Below are 20,707 nucleotides of genomic sequence, written 5' to 3'. Positions count from 1 at the left end.
TTTAGAAAAAAAGTATTACCCTTGCTGAGTTCTTTGACTTCCAAAGAGGGAAAGAGAAGATAACGAATATTAACAGAGTATTCAGCCAGGTGGGATCCATGATGAGGGACACTATAAAAAATTATTCCTCTGGTATTGTTTATAATAGTACTCATTTCTGGCTTCTTAGAGGCTTCCAGCAGCATCTTTTTGACAAGAAGACCTAGCCATAGAGAAGAAAAACAATGCATAAGCTATTTTCCTTCCCTTATTTAAAAAAAAAAAAAAAAGGCAAAGAAGAAATACAGAAAAAGAGATGCTTTCTTTAAAAAAGTTTAAACAATAATTCTCTGTAGTCCAACAAACAGGGCATTAAAATATTAACACTTAGTAATGCGCCCAATCCTCTAAAATATATAGCACAAGACTACGAACAGGTAAGATTCTAGAAGCTCATTTGTAAAGCAGACGTTACATCACAGGACGCACTCTCCCGGAGAAGAGAGTTAGGCACTGCATGTTGGGTGTCCATCAATGACACGCACATGCAGCAGCCAGCCTCCCCACCTACCCGCAGCAGCCCACTGACGACCACTCCGTTAGGACAGTGCTAATAGTTAAAAAACACGGTCTCACATATCCACTGGGGAGAAAACAAAGCTGCTGTGGGAAAATGCACCTAGGAAGGCACCTTCTTTTCTGTCCCCCAACCTGGGCTTGGAGCTGATAGGGAAACACAAAGGTAACATGGATGGTAACAGTCGGTCTCTGAGGATACAAAGGGCTACATCCACCTTTCTCTCAGCAAAAAGCCCAGACTCAAGAGTCAGCAGTCCTGAGCATTTCATCAGATAAACTAGGCCAAGGGCTGCTGAAAGGCCCTCTGCAAGGTGGATGGTGAACATTTAGCACTGGACTGGGAGTGGGTGGGGAGAAGCAGGGGATGTGGCTTAGCAAGCAAGCACTGGGACCAAAGAGGGGACACCTGTGATCACACCGCCACTTCTGCAGGCCTGGGCGAGGGGTCAGCAGGCATGCAGGGGGCTGGGGCTGTGGGCACAGGAGCAGTGACGGACTCTGCGGTGGCTGGAGAAACAGGGAAGAAAGGGGGGGCCCTGGGACCAGCCAGGAACGCTGAGAGATATTTACAAGTTGGGCTTACATACGCCATGGACAGCTTCTGATATTTACTCGTTATCAAGCGTAGTGCTTAACTCATTTTCTTTTTATATGGTTTTTTTACTAGTTGTCCCCTCTTAGAAAAACAAATAGCATGGAAGGAGCCGAGCCATAGCCAAACACATTAATTTAGGGGGGAAAAGGGCTACCAATAAACAAAACAGAGAGCTCGCATGGCTGACAACCTCACAATGCTTGCTTGGCAACAATGAAACATACTTACCTCCCATGCTGTGTGATACCCAAATCACTGGCCTATCCCCAACACCAGCAGCTCTGAGCTTCCTCAGAAGTTCGTTGCTCCTGAATGCAATGGACTTTCTGAACAAAATGAAAACAGCGGGTATGACAGGAGGCTACTGATTGATTCCCCCTGCCTCAATTTTGCTATCCACGTTTTAAGGCAAGATCTTTTGTTTATTGGACCAATTCTACACGCTACATTTTGGAGTCAGGAATACCTCTGTTCTCTCCGGTTGATTCCTGCAATTGCTCATTCCCCATTTCTAACTTAGTCACACTGGCATAGGTGGGAATATTTATGAAACAAGCATTGTTTAGGCATCTAAAACGTATCGGGCAATTTTCACGGGTCAAACTTGGGTCTTACCCCATTGCCCCCAGCACTTAGGGTGTGCGTCCCTCCTCATTAGGTGGCCTGACAAGAATCAGCGGAGACCATGCTGTCCTTTGCGAGTTCACCTGTGGAGTCAGCTGTCATTGCTGTTTAGTTCTACTTGTATTTATGTTACAAACACTAAGCTTTCATCATTTTGGTTTGTTACTTAGAAACAGCACAAAGCTATTAGAATCAGACTTCAAATAAGTAATTTTCAAACTAAAAGGGAACTCTAAAGCTGTCTGGTCTGGTAGTTTTAAACTGTGTATGTGGAGAATCCTCTCTTTGAAATAAAGGTTTATGCGAGCTCCTCTGGGTGACCTGGGGAAGGAGCCCTGGGGTCTCGCCCGCTGACCCTCAGCACCATTCCTCTGGCACCTAGGTGGCGGTCATTCATATATAACACTCAGTTTGATAACACAGATAGACCAACTCCCTCCATTTGTAGACCAGACTTCCCAGACCAGTTTAATGACCTGAGATGGCTAGTGAGTCAAAGGCAGAATTGGCTATAGTCTAGGTCCTGAAGCCCAGAAATCGAGCGCTCTCTCCTGTATATACAATTGGCACACACGATGTACAAGTGACATAGGAGCCTGCATTGCTCAGCATCTCCCTTGGCTTCCTTTAGGTGGTATGCTTGTGAACACAAAAGCCAAAAGCCCCATGTTTACTTCCAGGAATTAAGGAAACGTTGCTCTCGAATCCATGGCCCTTACTATGAGAATAGTTTTAAGTGAACCATGTTAGGAGCCCAACATTGACACTGTATCTAAGCCTCATACAGTTTCATTATTTATAGCTAACTTCCTCTATAAGGAAGAGAAGAAAGGTTAGGTTAGTTTTCCATAAGAAAGTCCTGTCTGTGGCCTCAAAGATAAAACCCCCCTCCATCCCAGAGGGCCCACTTGTGGCCTGGACCCTTCCCCCTCTGTTACCTTTCCATAGGGCACCTTGCTCTCCAGTCGCTAAGGCTGGTGTCATACTCCACAGATATAATTCGGAGAGCGGGACAGTCTCTTGCTAACCACGACTACGTAAAATAAAAGGTACAAAAGGGAAGATATGAATTTCCACTGTTCCACTTATTTCCTAGCAATTGAAATTCGTAACTAAAGGACCCTTGTAATACTGACAACTAGTAAAAGACTGCATTGGAGTAAAGTATAAAGGTGACTAGAAAAATAACTCCAGCGTTTTATCTTTTTATATCTCTGCTCATAAGGTGATATTGCATAAGGTCTATGCAGGTTTCAAGAGAATATTCTCAATTTTAATCTGCTATAGCCAAAAGCAGGGCCTGTTTTTGGAGTCTAGATCAAATTGGCTTTTTGAAATCATTTAGTAGAAAGCTGTGATCTCAGGACAGACAGAAGAGTGTGACGGAGGTTAGAGATTTGACCTGAGAGCTCGGATACTAATCACAGTTACAGTTCTGTCTCTGTGGATCCGAGGTTTATCGTCATCTCCATATTTCAGTGTCACCAGAGAAAGAGTGCCAACCACTCTTTCTGCTGATAAGCCCTTGTGAAGGTGGATAAGCAGAAGTGGGACAAAGCCCCAGGAACTATTTATACATATTTACAGCATCAATTTTCACTGGGCTTTAGATAAATTTCATTCAATAAATTAATGCCAAAGTTTAGGCTCTTTAGAAGAAATAATGTCAAAGAAATCCAAAGCAGAATTACTTCTTCAAAGTCTTTCTATTTTATAATTATTAAAACCACAGAACTAGCCAGCTGTTATTAATATATTATTTATTGAATTATATATATATATTTCTTGAATTATATTTTTAACGGAAGTGGACTATTTTACTGGCCCTTGCCCTTTGCCCAATTTTTACTTAACAGAATACTCTTTTAGAGTCACAGAATGTACCGTAAATTATACAACACAGAGTGATAAGCCCAGTTGTTCATGTAACATATTATAAGTGTCCCTAAGGAAAAGAAAAACTGCATGGAAAAAAAATCCCAATAAAAAGAGGAAAGTAAGCATGTCACAGGGAGGACTCTAAAGGCCGGTGACACAGCAGTGTGTCGGGCTAAGGGTGGCCAACCAGAGGTAGCCGCTTCCTTACCTTGGGCCAACATGTTGTATACTTGGTTTCATCCTCTGAAACCTTTTCAGTTAAATTCTGATCATTGTCCTGCTGGCGCCACGTTTTGAATGCTGCTCCCATAAGGCCATGAATAAACAGGACATCTGCTTTAATGGGCTGACTAACAGGGGAGAGAGTTTTTAAAAGAAGCAGAAAAAATGCATTATTACTTTGATAAGAATCTACACAGCACTCTCTTTGGATGGTGCTTACTTTAGCAGGTTTATATGACATAAAATAAACTTAATTAAGGCAAGCTTTATAAGCACAGGTTTGCTGAGGAGCCCTAAAGGAGTTCTGGCAAAGACATATATGCAGTGTGCTCACTGCTCTCTCTGTAAGGATGGAAACACAACTAGGCAGGCAGACCAACCAAAATCAACTGTAATGCGCTTAGTGATCAGTGAAGTGACAGATGTCATAGATTACCCTCCAAAGAGTTCCATGAGAATATTACACAAATCAATAAAAGTATTTAAGAAATTAAATCATATGCTAGTGTAGTTTCAAACTCAGTATGCATGAAAAAGATTGTTTTTATCAAGGAAAATGATGTTTATCAGAAACAGAGCAAATGAGATTTTAAAGTAACATTCTTTCTTTATATATGCCATTTAAAAAAATTGCAATAGTTTATTACTTGCAAGCTATTTATAATACCCAATTATGTAACACATATAAAATACGTTACCATATTATTTTATTTACAAATTAGAATTAACCAGGAAATCTATTTTTCAAGCTAAAAAATAGTTCTTGCTATTTTCTGAGGTATTAAAGTGCCTGACAAAAATCTAAGAAATGTGTAATTTTTTCGTTGTGGTATATTTATTGTCTTAGCAATGATACAACTGGAAATAGTGACCAGAAATAACCTTAACAAACAAACAAAAAAAGAAATAACCTTAAGAAGGAGTATGAGTCAAATTTATTACAACTTATTCCTTCCGATACATGCTTTTATAACCTCGCCTAAGCTTTCTCTAGTCCCTTGAGTTCTAGGCCCAGGCTGATTTGGTTGCCTGCATGTAATAATGTCCTAGCTCCTTCTCATCCAGATAACCTCTACAACCCTAATCAGTTAATAACTTAGATTTACATGAAAAATGTAATGAAACAAGAAATATGCATTACAGAGTTTATGTGAGACACGTTATAAAAGGTGAATGCAGCCTTCCTGAAGGTAAGCCGCTGGTATAAAATAACCCTGGTAATTTAGCTAGTTCCATACTTTCACGACAGCTTGCAATTCTTCTGAGGTTATTAGGGGCAAACTGTTTCAGTAAATAAGGTATTTGACTTATTTGTAAGGTATTTAACTTATCTAAATTATGCAGAAAGAAGTTAGAATATTAAGCCCTTGAAGCATTACGTCCCCACAGGGACAAAGCGGCTCTACCGTGCCTTCTTACCTTGTGCGGTACTGGGGGTGCAGCACGTACACGCCGTCCTGGTACTTATCTTGCACAGTCTCTCGGTCTAGATTAGCCAGGGTTCTGGCGGCGTGTGAGGCCTCCATAATGTGGTGGGACTTTATTGCTTCTACCAGTATGGAAACCCAGCCTGGTGAAAAGATCATATTCCCTAAACACCAGCACTAATCCGTCTCAGACTATTGAGAGGTTTTCAGGCTGAAAATGATGGGAGGAAGGCAAACCTCAGCATCTGTCTACGAGAAAAAGCCCTGCCACCACAATTACATTCTTCCCTAAGGCCCCCTGGGTCCCACAACACAATGCCATGATGTCCCCAGCCAGGTACTCCTTAGGGATCTCAACGAAGGTTAAGAGCCATTTTCTTTATTTAGAAAATCTAACAGAAGTTGTAATTACTAGAGATGAGGCCATAAATGGTAAGAAAATGTCATATTTTGCTTTAGCAAAAATTATTAAACTCAGTGAGTTAACACTAGTTATTTCATTCTGATTGGCATATCAGCAGCCCTTAATAATACACGAGTGAGTAGTTTCTTAATAATGAACTTGTTTGACAGACAAAAAACTTATAAAACCTGAGGTTCAGGAAGGAAAAACTCATTTTTTTAAATTGAAGTATAGTTGATTTACAATGTTGTGTTAATTTCTGCGGTGCAGCAAAGTGACTTAGTTATAACTACATATACATTCTTTTTCATATTCTTTTCCATTATGGTTTATCTCAGGATATTGGGTATAATTCCCTGTGCTATACAGTAGGACCTTGTTGTTTATCCATTCTATGTGTAACAGTCTGGAAGAACTGTTTCTTAAAGGGAGACGAAGAAATACTTTGTGTAGTACAATTTCATTTATTTTTTATGTTTTTGTTGTTTAAAACAGTGTATTGCTTTATGAACATAAATATGTAGGCAAAGTTTATGCTTGTGCATGCACACACACACACACACACACACACACACACACACACACACAAAGATCTAGAAAGAGGCACCAAACTATTAAAGTCACTGCCTCTTAGGAGGGAGTTGGGGTCGTGGAGGGCTCTGTATAAAGCTGGGTTTAATTTTTTGCTATATCTGTGTTCTCCGAAGTATTTACAATGAGAGTCTATTCATGTATTATTTAATTTAAAATAAAACAAAATATGGGCTTTGAGGTCAGAGAGACTTGAGCTCAAATTTCTGTCCCTTGCTTACTTGCTATGGAAACTCAGTCAAGTTATGTGGTTCATTTGACCTGAAGGAAGGTTCTAATAAATTAATCTATATAAAAACTGCCATTTTCAAGCGCAGCAGGTGCTCAATAGAGAGCAGCTTGTCCTCCCTCTTTCATCCTCCCCCTTTCTGTGGCAAAAGTGTTGAGAAACACTGTGATGATAGGAGGCCATTATTTAATAATCCAAAAGAAATTTCAGACCCGATAATTCTTTAACAATAATTTGTAATATTAGAAAATCCCTCTTCAAAATCTCTTATAGAATGCTTTACAATAATTAATGTTTTAAAATTCTACCTATAGAGATATACAAGTATGTTATTGGTATGTACAAAAATATGGCTTTATTTTTAATGGAGTCACAAGAAAGGAAACACAAGAGAAAGCACGGCACAAGCCATTTCTACAGCATTTTTTAGTTGGCAAAGTATTTTTACAATGCCTGAGATGCTTCACCTAATGCTCCTTGGAAAACTTGTGTCTTTCTTAAATATTTACTGTTTTTTTAATTACATAACTTCTGAATACATTTTAACTGTAAAAATAAACAAACAAAAATAGCACTTAATAATGAACATTCCACTTTAGCACTCCCATCATTTCCAAATTCCCACTTATATCCTCAGAAGTAATCAAAGTTAAAAGTCTGGTGGACACCCTTCCAAACCTTTTAAAAAATTCAGTTACCTATAATTTATACATATACACTATAGCTCCATATGTTTTTTTTTGCCTAAATGGAATTATACTATTCCTACTGGCCTGTGACTTGATTTTATACTTCAGCCATGTACACAGACCAGTTACCAATAATGAAATTGAATCAGTAATAAAAAAAAAAACTCCCAACAAACAAAAGTCCGGGACGAGATGGCTTCACAAGTGAGTTCTACCAAACATTTAGAGAAGAATTAACACCTATCCTGCTCAATCTGTTCCAAAAAATTGCAGAGGAAGGAACGCTTCTGAACTCATGCAAAAAGGCCAGCATCACCCCAATACCAAAACCAGACAAAGATATCAAAAAAAAAAAAATTACAGACCAATATCACTGATGAACATAGAAGCAAAAATTCTCAACAAAATATTAGTAAGCTGAATTTGATGACACATTAAAAGGATCATACACCATGTATCAAGTGTGATTTATCCCAGAGATGCAAAGATGGTTCAATATCTTCAAATCTATCAGTGTGATACACCACATTAACAAACTGAAGAATAAAAACCATATGATCATCTCAAAAGATGAAGAAAAAGCTGCTGACAGAATTCAACAGCCAGGGGACTTCCCTGGTGGCGCAGTGGTTAAGAATCCACCTGCCAATGCTGGGGACATGGGTTCGATCCCTGGTCCAGGAAGATCCCACATGCCACAGAGCAACTAAGCCCGTGTGCCACAACTACTGAGCCTGTACTCTAGAGCCCACAAGCCACAACTACTGAAGCCCACATGCCTAGAGCCCGTGCTCCACAACAAGAGAAGCACCGCAATGAGAAGCAACAAGACCCAACACAGCCAAAAATAAATTTATTTAAAAAAATAAAAAAAATAATTCAACATCCATTTATGATAAAAACTCCAAAAAATGGGTATAGAGGGAACAACCTCAACATAATAAAGGCCATATATGACAAGTCCACATCTAACATCATACTCAATGGTGAAAAGCTGAAAGCATTTTCTCTAAGATTAGGAACAAGACAAGGATTCCCACTCTCTCCACTTTTATTCAACATAGTTTTGGAAGTCCTAGTCACACCAATCAGATAAGAAAAAGAAATAAAAGGAATTCATATTGGAAAGGAAGAAGTAAAACTGTCATTGTTTGCAGATGACTTGATACTTTATACATAAAAAAATCCTAAGGTGCCACCAAAAAAACTACTAGAGTTCAACAATGAATTCAATAAAGCTGCAGGATACAAAATTAATATACAAAAATCTGTTGCATTCTATACACTAACAATGAACTATCAGAGAAATTAAGGATTTACCACTTACCACTTACCATTTACCACTGCATCAAAAAGTATAAAATACCTAGAAATAAACCTACCTAAGGAGGTAAAATACCTGTACTCGTAAAACTACATATAAGACACTGATGAAAGAAACTGAAGATGACACATACAGATGGAAAGATATACTGTATTCATGGATTGGAAGAATTCATATTGTTTAAATGACCGTACTACCCAAGGCAATCTACACATTCAATCCAATCCCTATCAAAATACCAATGGCATTTTTCACAGAACTAGATCAAGTAATTTAAATATTTGTATTGAAACACAAAAGACCCTGAATAGCCAAAACAATCTTGAGGAAAATAAACAGAGCTGGAGGAGCCATGCTCCCTGACTTCAGACTCTACTACAAAGCTACATTAATCGAAACAGTATGGTACTGGCACAAAAAGAGACATACAGATCAGTGGAACAGAATAGAGAGCCCAGAAATAAACCCACACAATTATGGTCAATTAATCTACAACAGAGGAGGCAAGAATATTCAATGGACAAAAGACAGTCTCTTCAATAAGTGGTGCTGGGAAATTGGACAGCTACATGTAAAAGGATGAAATTAAAACATTTTCTTACACCATATACAAAAATAAACTCAAAATGGATTAAAGACCTAAATGTAAGACTTGAAACCATAAAATCCCTAGAAGAAAACATAGGTGGAATACTCTTTGACATAAATCATAGCAATATTTTTTTTGGGCCTGTCCCCTAAGGTAAAGGAAACAAAAGCAAAAACAAACAAACAGCACCTAATTAAACTTAAAAGCTTTTGTACAGCAAAGGAAACCATCAACAAAACGAAAAGACAGGGCTTCCCTGGTGGCGCAGTGGTTGAGAGTCTGCCTGCCGGTGCAGGGGACACGGGTTTGTGCCCCGGTCCGGGAAGATCCCACATGCCGCGGAGCGGCTGGGCCCGTGAGCCATGGCCACTGAGCCTGCGTGTCCGGAGCCTGTGCTCTGCAATGAGAGAGGCCACAACAGTGAGAGGCCCGCGTACCGCAAAAAAACCCCGAAAAGACAACCTACTGAATGGGAGAAAATATTTGCAAATGATATGACCCATAAGGGGTTAATATCCAAAATATATAAACAGCTCATACAACTCAACATCAAAAAAACCCAAAACAACCTGACTAAAAAATGGGCAGAAGACAGGAATAGACATTTTTCCAAAGAAGACGTACAGATGGCCAACAGGTACATGAAACAGTGCTCAACATTGGGAAATGCAAATCAAAACCACAATGAGATTATCACTTCACACCTGTCAGAATGGCTACCATCAAAAAGAACACAGCTAACAAATACTGGCAGGGATGTGGAGAAAAGGGAACGCTTCTAAATTGTTGGTGGGAACGTAAATTGGTGCAGCCACTGTGAAAAACATTATGGAGGTTCCTCAGAAACTACAAACAGAATTACCATATGACCCCACAATTCCATTCCTGGGTATATATCCAAATAAAACTAAAACACTAATTTGAAAAGATACATGCACCCCAATGTTCATAGAAGCACTGTTTACAATAGCCAAGATATGGAAGCAACCTAAGTGTCCATCAGTAGATGACTAGGTAAAGAAGATATAGTGTGCGTGTGTGTATACACACACACACACACACACACACACACACAATGGAGTACTACTCAGCCATAAAAAGAACGAAATTTTGCCATTTGCAACAACATGGATGGACTTGGAGGGTATTATGCTTAGTGAAATTAGGTAACAGAAAGACAAACACTGCATGATACAACAGAAAGACAAACACTGTATGATATCATTTATATGTGGCATCTAAAAAATAAACTAGCGAACGTAACAAAAAAGAAACAGACTTATGGATACAGAGAACAAACTAGCAGTTACCAGTGGCGGGGGGGGAAGGGCAAGATAGGGGTATGGAATTAAGAGGTACAAATTACTATGTATAAGATAAATAAGCTACAAGGATATATTGTACAGCACAGGGAATATAGCTGATATTTTACAATAACTATAAATGAAGTGTTATCTTTAAAAACTGTGAATTAGTATGTTGTATACCTGAAACTTCAGCTATACCTCAATTAAAAGACACATTAAAAAAAGAAAGGTAAAGGGCTTCCCTGGTGGCGCAGTGGTTGAGAGTCTGCCTGCCGATGCAGGGGACGCGGGTTCGTGCCCTGGTCTGGGAAGATCCCACATGCCGCGGAGCGGCTGGGCCCGTGAGCCATGGCCGCTGAGCCTGCGTGTCCGGAGCCTGTGCTCCGCAATGAGAGAGGCCACAACAGTGAGAGGCCCGCGTACCGCAAAAAAAAAAAAAAAAAAAAAAAAAAAGGTAAAGCACAGAGAAAAAAATTTTGGGAAAGACATGGACAGAGTCTCAATGACCTGTGGAACAGAATCAAGAGATTTAATATACATAATTGAAGTCCCAAGAGGAAAGAAGAGAGAAAAAGGGACAAAAAAAAGAATATCTAAAGATAGACAAGCTGGAAAGTTTCCAAATTTGCTCAAAAACATCAACTCAGAGATTCAGTCAGCTCAGTAGACCCCAAGCAAGATAAATATTAAAATAGACTAGGCACTTCACAGTCAAACTGCTGACAATCTAAAAAGAAGACAGGAAAAAAGACACATTTCATAGAAGAAAAGTGGACATAAGAAGAGACTTCTCATCAGACAACACACACACACAGAGCATGGGGACAGAAGCCAGCTCTTGGTGTCTTGGAAACATGCCCCCAAATTGCTGCTTTGTTATCAATAAAAGGTTGATGTTTGGCTTGGGTCAAAAAAAAAAAAAAAAAGAGAGAGAGAATGGAATGGTATATTTTAAGTGCTGACAGAAAAAAATAACACATCGTCAACAAAGTACTCTTTATCCATGGAAAATAACCTTTCCCTGGATAATAAAATAAAGGCAAAGTCAAGGCATTTTCAGAAAATGAAAGATGACAGAATTTGTTGCCGGCAGATCCAGGTCTTTAGGATGAAGTGAAATAATATCAGACACAAATTTAGATAGAAAAGAAGGAAGAGCGCTGTATATTATAAACATGTAAATAAAAAGTTTTCTTATGTTCTTTAAATACCACTTGACTGTTAAAACAAAAATAACAACAATATATTGTGAGGTCTATAACATATGTGGTCTATAACATATTATGGTCTATAATTATGACAATACCACAAAGGATGGCAGAGTGTATAAACTGAATTATACTGTTGTGAGACTCTCACGTTATATACAAAATGGTATAATATGCATTTAAGATAGACTGTAAAGGAGAAAAAAAGAAACAAAAACCAGAGAGGGGACAAATTGCAAGAGCAAGACAACAGACACAACCAAACTATCAATAATTACATTAGAGCTAAAGAGACAAAACACTTCAATTAAAAGGGATTATCAAGCTGAACTTTTTAACAAAGATGCAAGTATGTGCTGTCTTAGAGACGTACTTATTTTTAGTCGCAGAAAAATGAAAGCAAAAGAAGGGAAAAAGACAAAAGATATGCAATGCAAGCATAAAAAAAAAAGCCAGTATGGCTATTTTAATACCTGACAAAGCAGACTTGAAGAAAAGGAGTATTACCAGTGATAGAGACAATACTTAATAATAAAAAAATGAACATTTCACAAGGAAGAAAAATCTGATAGAACTAAAGGGAGAAACAAATTCACAATCACAGTTGAAGAATTTAACACGTCTCAGTAATTCATTAAACTAGACAAAACTCGGTAAAGATCTGGAGAAGATTTGAATAATATGATCAACCAACTTGGTTGAACTGTTATGTATAGAACACTTCATCCAACAACTACAGAATATTCCTTCATTTCAAGTGCACATAGAACATTCACCAAGATAGACCATAAAATGGGCCATCAAATAAGTGTCACATTTCCAAAAACTAAAATCTTACAGGGTGTGTTCTTTGAATGTATGGAATATTAAACTAGAAATCAAAGACATACGACACCTAGAAAGCCATTAATATTTGTAAGTTACGCAGCACACTTTTAAGTAACCCATGAGACAAAGAAGAAATCATAAGGGAAACTAGAAAATATTTCAAACTGAATAATGATGAAAATACAATATATCCAAAATTTGAGGGATGCATCTAAAGCAGGTTAGAGGAAATTTACAGCTCTAAATACCTATATTAGAAAATAACTGTAATGACTTTAAATCACGTCTTCAAATTCTTTTGACACCATTCTCATCAAGAGGTGATGGGTCTAAACCCCTTCCAAATCCCTTCTCCTCAAATATGAGCTAGCCTTGGTGACTAACTTTTAATCAATAGATCATGGCAAAACTTACTTCCAGTGCTTGACCATAAAAGGCAAAAGAGCTTATACCTGTCTCTCTCTTGGAACATTTGCCCTTGGAACTGAGCCATCAGGCTTTAAGGAAGCCCAAGGCGAGTGCTGAAAGAAGCCAGTGCCCCCAGCCCCGGCTGAGCTCCTAGCTGAGCACCAGTACCAATTTGCAAGCCACGTGCAGGAGCAATCTTCAAAATGGATCCTCCACGTCACAGCTGAGCTGCCCAGCTGATGCTGCATGTAGCACATAAAGGCCCTCTCTACAGAATCTTGCCCAAATTTCAGATTCATGAACAAAATGTATGGCTGCCGTTTTAACCAGTGAGTTTTAGGGTGGTCTGTTACACAGCAACAGATTAACTGAAACAAGAAAAAAGGTTAAAATCAGTGATCTAAGTTTCTACCTTAATAATCCATAAAAAAAGAGGAACAAATTAAACCAATACAGTAAGTGGTCCTTTATAGAAAAGTCTGCTGATCCCCGAATCAGATTTCAGCAAGTTAAAAACTTCTGCTGATCAAGACACTCTTAAATGTAAATTCAAAAAACAAAACAAAACAGTGATACAAGAAAAAAATGTAAATTCATCGTTTCTAATAAATATTGTTGAACATATGCATGTATATGTGCACATAGGTATGTATATTTATTTGTGTATATGCATACATATATTTGTATATATCACCCTGCTTTTCCCACTGAAACAGCCCAGAAGCAAAGACACCCCAGGAGCAATAAGCACATCTAGACAGTACCCAGATCTTGGTCTCTAAAACTCATTCTCTACTAAAAGGAAACAGGATTCTTTGAACAAATGAGCCTAGAACATCTTGTTATACTGGAAAGTAAGGAATGCCTCCCAAAATGATGTGGGCATATCAAAGGACACAGGAGCCAATTTGCCGGCTCCTACTAACCAAAGCTGAGACAATCTGGCATCAAATTTTTAAGTACAATAATAAATTGTAAACTATTAAAAAATAGGAAACCATGTGCCCATACTGATAGGGAGGGAGGGAGGGAGAGAGAAGGAAAGGAGGGAGGAGAGGGAAGAAAGGAAGGAAAGAGAAGGAAGGAGTGAGAGGGAAGAGCTCTTGCTTACAGTAGAATGCCAGATGCTGAAAAGTAAACGAGGAAGGGATGCTGCAGCTGGAAAATCACCGTTGTGCAACCATCATGATAAAGACTGGATCAGGCAGGAATTTTCATCTAAAGTACCTCCCCACAGGTGGTTTATTAGTTGCAAGGGGGAAAATCAATTATACAGTGGACTTCTTTTTACTCTTACTATGCCTCTTGGTTAACCAGATCATATAAAAGATAATATAAACAATTAGATGGTCATCATGGCAAAAACTGCTCTCCTGTGACTGTCCACACACTGATTATCTTAGGTGTGGACTACCCACGTCTCAAGCAATTCCTTGCCCTTCTAAAATGACATGCTCTAAGGACGCAAAACTAACCCTAAGCAAAGTCTTAAGCCTATTGAAAAATTAGCGTAGCATGAATGAGGGGTGGAGGTGGGAGAAGAACAAAGGACTGGATCCAAAATACTCGGTATGTAAAGTTGTTACCTGAGCGGACTATAGTAGAATGAAGATGTTCATTCAAAGCCATATTTCCAAGGATACGCATTATATTTCTCTGTACTTTAGGACAGTCCTTGTGAAGTTGGTACAGCCTCTGCAGTAGTTGTAAGCCTCCATTTGCTTCAATTTTATCACAATGTGTGGGTATCTAGCACAATAAATTAATGAAAGCTCACTTTATGTTGCACAAATTCACTAACCAGGTGACACAGCATGCTGGTGGGCAGCCAGGTGGCTCCTGCTCAAGGAAGAGACCCAGAGAGACCCCCCAGAACTCTCAGCTCAGCTCAAATAAATAAGCAAACCCCCATCTGTGTGGGAAGTGCTTTAGAATCACTGAAAAATTAAGGCCACTAGGACTTGTGACATTTTTATTCTTAAAGTTATTCTGCTTAGTTCTTGGTTGGATGTAACTACAATGTCGTTATTACAGAATTGTTTCAATTTATACTGATACTCTGACTGGCTTAAAAGGTTCTCTACCCTTGAGAAATCTGCCACCTGATAACAGGAAATAATCCCCCTGTGTAAGTGGCACATTTTGCTTCTGCCTACAAGAACTCCCATATAGAGATAAGCAACATCTGTGGCCCTACACACTACCCCACACAAGCCCACAGCTATGGGGCTCTCCTAAAATTCAAGAGTTGGAATTTTTTTTTAAAGAGGAAGATCAAGTAAAAATTAAAAAGAAAGAAAGAGGGATGTGAATTTTTAATGGAGAAAAGAGATAAAAGAAAGCCAAAGGAAATATATACATTAAGGTAAGGTGACATAACTGACCAACAAGCCATTACAGTCTGCCAACGTCACCAGCACAGCCTTGCCTCTCCCCAGCACTTAGTTTTATCACTTATATCACTTATGGGATATCATGTCATGAATATGCAATGATTTTCACTCTCTAAATTTTTATTAAATTTTACCACATTTTATAGCATTTAAAAAGTATGCCTTTTAGACATATATCAAGTGAGATATTAATATGTTGAGAAGTTTCTGGAAAGGTAACTATTACATTCCATGCACTGGACATTCTACTGCAGATGCACCTATTGTTCTGGAAATCAGTCATAAGTCACAAAAAATCAAGCGTACTTTCCCACATTCCCTTTTTAGTGTGTTACCACACTAACAACTCTGCTTTGTACTCGATTCCTGATTCCACCCGAGGGAACTGAGATGACCAGAGAGCACCACGCTTTTGTGCCACGTCTAATGGTTCCCAATTAAACTGGAGCGTTTAGAACCTCTAGGATGGTGTTTCTCATGATGTGGAATGAACCAACTACATCGGCCTCACCAGGGATGCCTGTTACAAATGCAAGCTCCTGGACTCCACCTCACATCTACTAAATTACAACTGCTAACTGTGAGCAGTTGTAATGCAAGAGAGCATAACACAAAGGTAAATGCCACATTTAGACAACAGGTTGCTTTATGAGTAATTAAGATTAAATCCATTTTTAGAAATACTTAGCAAAAGTGAAATTCATGTATTCGTGCTAAATCATGATTATCAATTCTGACAATTGAGAAAAAAACAGAAATTTAAAAACAAGCGAAAAGCTTTTTTTTCTTTTATAAAAAATGAGAATTATTTCCCTTGAATGAACCAACATGTATAATTTTTTCAATGTGATCATAAAAAGTAAACCATATTTTGAAAATGTAAATTACCTCAGAATGTTTTACTAAAGCTTCCAAACAGAACATTTCCACTGTAGCTGAAGGAACTTCTCCAAAACTTTCAGCATAAGGAAGTCCATTTCCTCCAAAACACCATAAACCACCCTGAAAGTGAGATAATTAAAATTCTTAGTGAAAAAAGTGTCTAATATTTTTGTTTGACAAAAAAAAAATCTCTGTACTATATACAGTATTAGAAAGAACTAATATGTAAGACTCAAAATATTCTGGAAAGTTACAGGGAACTTTCATTATGCAAACTGTTGCTAGACTAGAAAACATATGGAATTATTCTTAGAAGAAAGCAGCCTTTGAGACTTTCTCAATTCTTTCCTCTGTGTCCTCTTATCTGAAAGTATGGAGACTAACACATAAATCTTGACCCAGTAAGAAAAGCCCAGAGCTGAACAAATGTTCTAGTGTCAGATTATGCCAGTTGAGTCTACTTAAAAATCTATCAATCAAAATAACAGAAGAAGCATTACTGGAAAAATTTAAAATAAAGACAATGATAACAATGATCAGAGTGCTTTTAATTTAAAAAAAAAAGGGAATTCCCTGGCGGTCCAGTGGTTAGGACTCGGAGCTTTTGCTGCCATGGCTTGGGTTCAGTCCCTGGTTGGGTTCAGTCCCTGGCTGCGCAGCGCGGCCAGAAAAACGAGAGAGAGCTTTTAATTTTTCTTAAATTGAAATTCAAGTTCACATGGAAGAATAAACAAGTGTTAGGAAAATTATGAAACAGAAGAGTAGTGGGGACTAGTCTTAATAGATATTAAAACGTATTATAAGAATAAATGGGGAAAAGAAAATTTCAACTATTAACCACAGATCAGTAACATGCGATAATCTCCTAAAAATCAGTGAAAAATACCAACAAGGCTATAGAAAAATGAGCAACAGTCATGTTGCTCTAAATGCCTCTAAAATAGATAAGAAAGGATATTTTACATCTATCAGACAGGTGGGGAAATAAGACGTTCTCATTACCCTGCTGCTGGTAATATCAACGGGCTACTTCTATGGAGGACAATTTAGCGACAGCTGTCGAAATTACAAGTGCCCATGCCCTTCAACAATTTATCCTACAGGACACTCACACACTGGCAAAGTGATATAGGTACAAGTTTGTTCACTGCAGCTTTGTTTGTAAGAACAAAAGATTGAAGCTCCCTAATGTCCTTCAATAGGGGGTTGGTTAAATAAAGGATGGTACAATTATACAATGGAATGCTATGTGAGTCTCTTCATATATTGATATACATCACTCTCTAAGATAAACCCTTAGGTGAGAAAAAGAAGGAGCAGAGAGTGTGTACCATATGCTACCATTTGTGTAAAAAAATGTGTTAACTACATGTGTATATTGGGGTGGGGAGATACAAGGAAGATTTATTACTGTATCTTCTTTTGAAGTGCTTTGTATTTGAACTAGGGGTCATAATTGTGTGCACACAGACCACCTGCTGGCAAAAGAGGACAACTACAAGGTAGTGTCTTTCAAAAATGTATATATAAAGCCCAGTGTTTCCTGTAGGAAATACAGTCCATAAGTTTCTGCATTCTGAGTTAATTTATAGGGTTCATGGTTCAGTAAACCTGGTAAATGTTCAAAATGTTTGGCCACTCTATAATTCTTATTCATGCTGTCTTCTCTGAGATAATAATCTTCTTTTTTTCTGAGTTTAAATATGCTTGGATCTCAAAGATTCATGCTATTTAAATGGAGGATTGGGGGCTTCCCTGGTGGCGCAGTGGTTAAGAATCCGTCTGCCAATGCAGGGGACACGGGTTCGAGCCCTGGTCCGGGACGATCCCACATGCCACAAAGCAACTAAGCCCGTGTGCCACAACTACTGAGCCTGTGCTCTAGAGCCCATGAGCCACAACTACTGAAGCCCACGCACCTAGATCCTGTGCTCCGCAATAAGAGAAGCCACCACACTGCAATGAAGAGTAGCCCCTGCTTGCCGCAACTAGAGAAAGCCCGTGTGCAGCAACAAAGGCCCAATGCAGCCAAAAATAAATAAATTAAATAAATAAAAATTTTAAATAATAAAATAAAATAAATGGAGGATTGGGAAGGACTAACTCATTGACAGTCCTTGCCTCCTCCAGCAGAGATAAGGGTAGAAGGTGTTCTGGTGGGCTTTGGGGGGTGGGAAATTTTTCTTAAAAACCTACCATCACAACCTGCCTCCCCCAAACCCCTCTCCTTACATCACAGCTTCAAATCATCTGACCTCTTTCCAACCTAAATGTTCCAAGGAAAGAACAGGGAGAAGGAAGAGAAAAACGATCCAGGATTTTCATTTTTCTTGATCATTTTTAAAGTGGGATATAAGAGTGCAGTTCCAATTTTATCCTTGTTGGCAAAGCTTTATTTATGAACTGCCAAATTGTGTGACAGTAAGAAGCATAAGCAAAAAGCAATAAATAAAATGTATAAATTCATAGTGTGATCATACGAAGTATTTTCTAACTCCTAACACAAAAGTCAATATACATGGGTACTGCTGCTTTATCACTGGATTAAGATATACTGAAAAACAATTTCTTAAGGATCAAAGAAATCCAGAGGAAGAGGTGGAGAGAGTGACAATGTTAAAAATAATAATAATGGGTAAGGCATAAAAATTAAAAGGAAACGATAATAATAAAAGCATAAAAGGAAATGTCAACTAATGAAGTTAGTAAAGAACTTATATCCACATTATATATGAATTATAGGTGTATAAGAAAGCTTTTTACTTATCATTTTCTTATTATGATACTCAGAGACACAACGTTACTATGAGTTAACCATGGTATTTTTCCAATGCATTTCAACAGGTTTATACCAGCCAAATAATTTAATACATAATAGGTATTTTCTTACCATATAATCTACCTTCCAATTAAACATAACCCTTAGAGCTATCTCTGTTTTTTCTTTGTCATACACAAATGCTTTGACTCACAACAGAAATATGCCAGTTGTTATTTAAGTATATATAAGTTTGTGTACAGCTGGCTCTTTTAGCAATGTCATGATTCATCCATTCATTATTCAGTAAATATTTATTGAGAGCATATTGTGTCTGAGGTACTGTACTTGGTACTGGAGAGATTATAAGAGAAATCAGAAGAAGAAAGAGAAAAACAGAAGAGAAAAACAGAAATAAGCAAGCAAATAAATATATAAAATAGTTACAGAATGGGAATAATGCTATGAAGGGCAATAAATGCAACAAACATTTGAGATAAAGAGGAAGGTCTCTCTGAGGAGCTGACAAGCAGAGATCTGAAGGACAAGAAGGAGGCAGCCATGTGACAAGCCGGTGGCAAAGCAGTCCAGGCAGAGGGAACACAAGTAGATACACAATGAGCAAGTTTAAGGAATGGAAAGAAAAGGCCAGTGTGGCTAGAGCAGTGTGCATGAGGGAGGGAGGGGAGGGGAGGGTCAGAAAGGTGGTAAAGAAACAGAGTCAGGCAAGCTGACGCTGAGGCCTGCTAAGAGATGCAATGTCTGAAAATAATTATCTATTCTCCTACAAACACTTAGAAATGAGCTGGGTTTGCTTTGTCTCTGTTACTTACACCTGATGAGCAGATTTACCCATAACCGAAGTCGGAAGGAGGGAAGGCACAGGGAGTTCGCAGATGACAATGATGGGTTCATCCCAACAGAAGGAATCCTTGACCTGCGCAGCTGTACATCATGAGGAACTTGCAGAACCTTGGAAGCCTATCCATGCCCCTGAAAGCAAGCTGCATAGTCTCCTGTTTTGTGCAAGCATCTCTGTAGGTTTCCAAATCCTCTGGCCTTAAAGAAATCTCCCATCCTTAGACCCCATCTATTGGCGTCTTCCTCTCAATCACAACCCATTGCTATACTTATGCAGATGGATGTTAGAAGTGTCTTGATGCAAGGACTTCAGACCTTAATGGCTTAGCTGATTTCAGAGAGACTCTGGGAAATTACAAGGGAAGATGGTAATACTAGAAATGCAAGATTTTAGCTGGATCGTCCTTAGCCAAGACCACAAAAGCTTTATGATGGGAAATCATTTCAATGCACCATACCCACTGTTCTCTTGACTCCAGGCAGTTTGCCACATTAGATCAAAAAGAAATCACAATCTAAAATGTCCAAACTTCTGCATCCCTGGTTGCATCCTTAGGCTCTAGGTCACATTCACCTGAGGTCCTCTAACCAATGTTGAAACTGGAGACAAGCTGACTGATGGGGAGTGTCCAGATGGTAACAAAAACCAAAACAAGACTGAAACCCGGATCCTGACATCAAAGAAGGAGCGATCTTGATAGTTATATCTGGGATAGTAGAAGACCAAGGACCACCCTGGCCTGTCCCCCGACCTCCCACCAGAACTGCAGTCAACAAATTCCCAGGCAGATCTTGGATAGCTACCAAGGCTTTAGATGTGGGAGGAGGTGACAGATGTGGGAGGAGTGCTTTCACTCTCACTGACCCAGTTCTCCCAATGAACAGAAAGAATAAACGGAGGGAAGGCAAATCACTGCCAGGGTGGGTGGGGTG

At 38.7% G+C, this 20,707-nt stretch overlaps 1 protein-coding gene across 3 annotated transcripts in view; it reads right to left on the bottom strand.

Annotated features, from left to right (window-relative positions):
* The window catches only part of SERAC1 (serine active site containing 1), an 80,009-nt gene that overhangs the window by 5,895 nt on the left and 53,407 nt on the right, over window positions 1-20,707 (bottom strand). For all 3 annotated transcript variants that reach the window (XM_032650679.1, XM_032650677.1, XM_032650678.1), the window contains 7 exons: window positions 16,162-16,275; window positions 14,467-14,629; window positions 5,297-5,447; window positions 3,864-4,005; window positions 2,716-2,810; window positions 1,382-1,479; window positions 20-202 (listed from right to left, as the gene is read on the bottom strand). In XM_032650679.1, coding sequence (XP_032506570.1) covers window positions 20-202; window positions 1,382-1,479; window positions 2,716-2,810; window positions 3,864-4,005; window positions 5,297-5,447; window positions 14,467-14,629; window positions 16,162-16,275 — 946 coding nt within the window. The remainder of the gene's footprint in view (window positions 1-19; window positions 203-1,381; window positions 1,480-2,715; window positions 2,811-3,863; window positions 4,006-5,296; window positions 5,448-14,466; window positions 14,630-16,161; window positions 16,276-20,707) is intronic.

Source organism: Phocoena sinus, chromosome 12, assembly GCF_008692025.1.
Source record: "Phocoena sinus isolate mPhoSin1 chromosome 12, mPhoSin1.pri, whole genome shotgun sequence".
NCBI lineage: Eukaryota > Metazoa > Chordata > Mammalia > Artiodactyla > Phocoenidae > Phocoena > Phocoena sinus.
The sequence above is the reverse complement of the archived record's forward strand: the minus strand, read 5'-3'. Positions and strand labels throughout refer to the sequence as shown.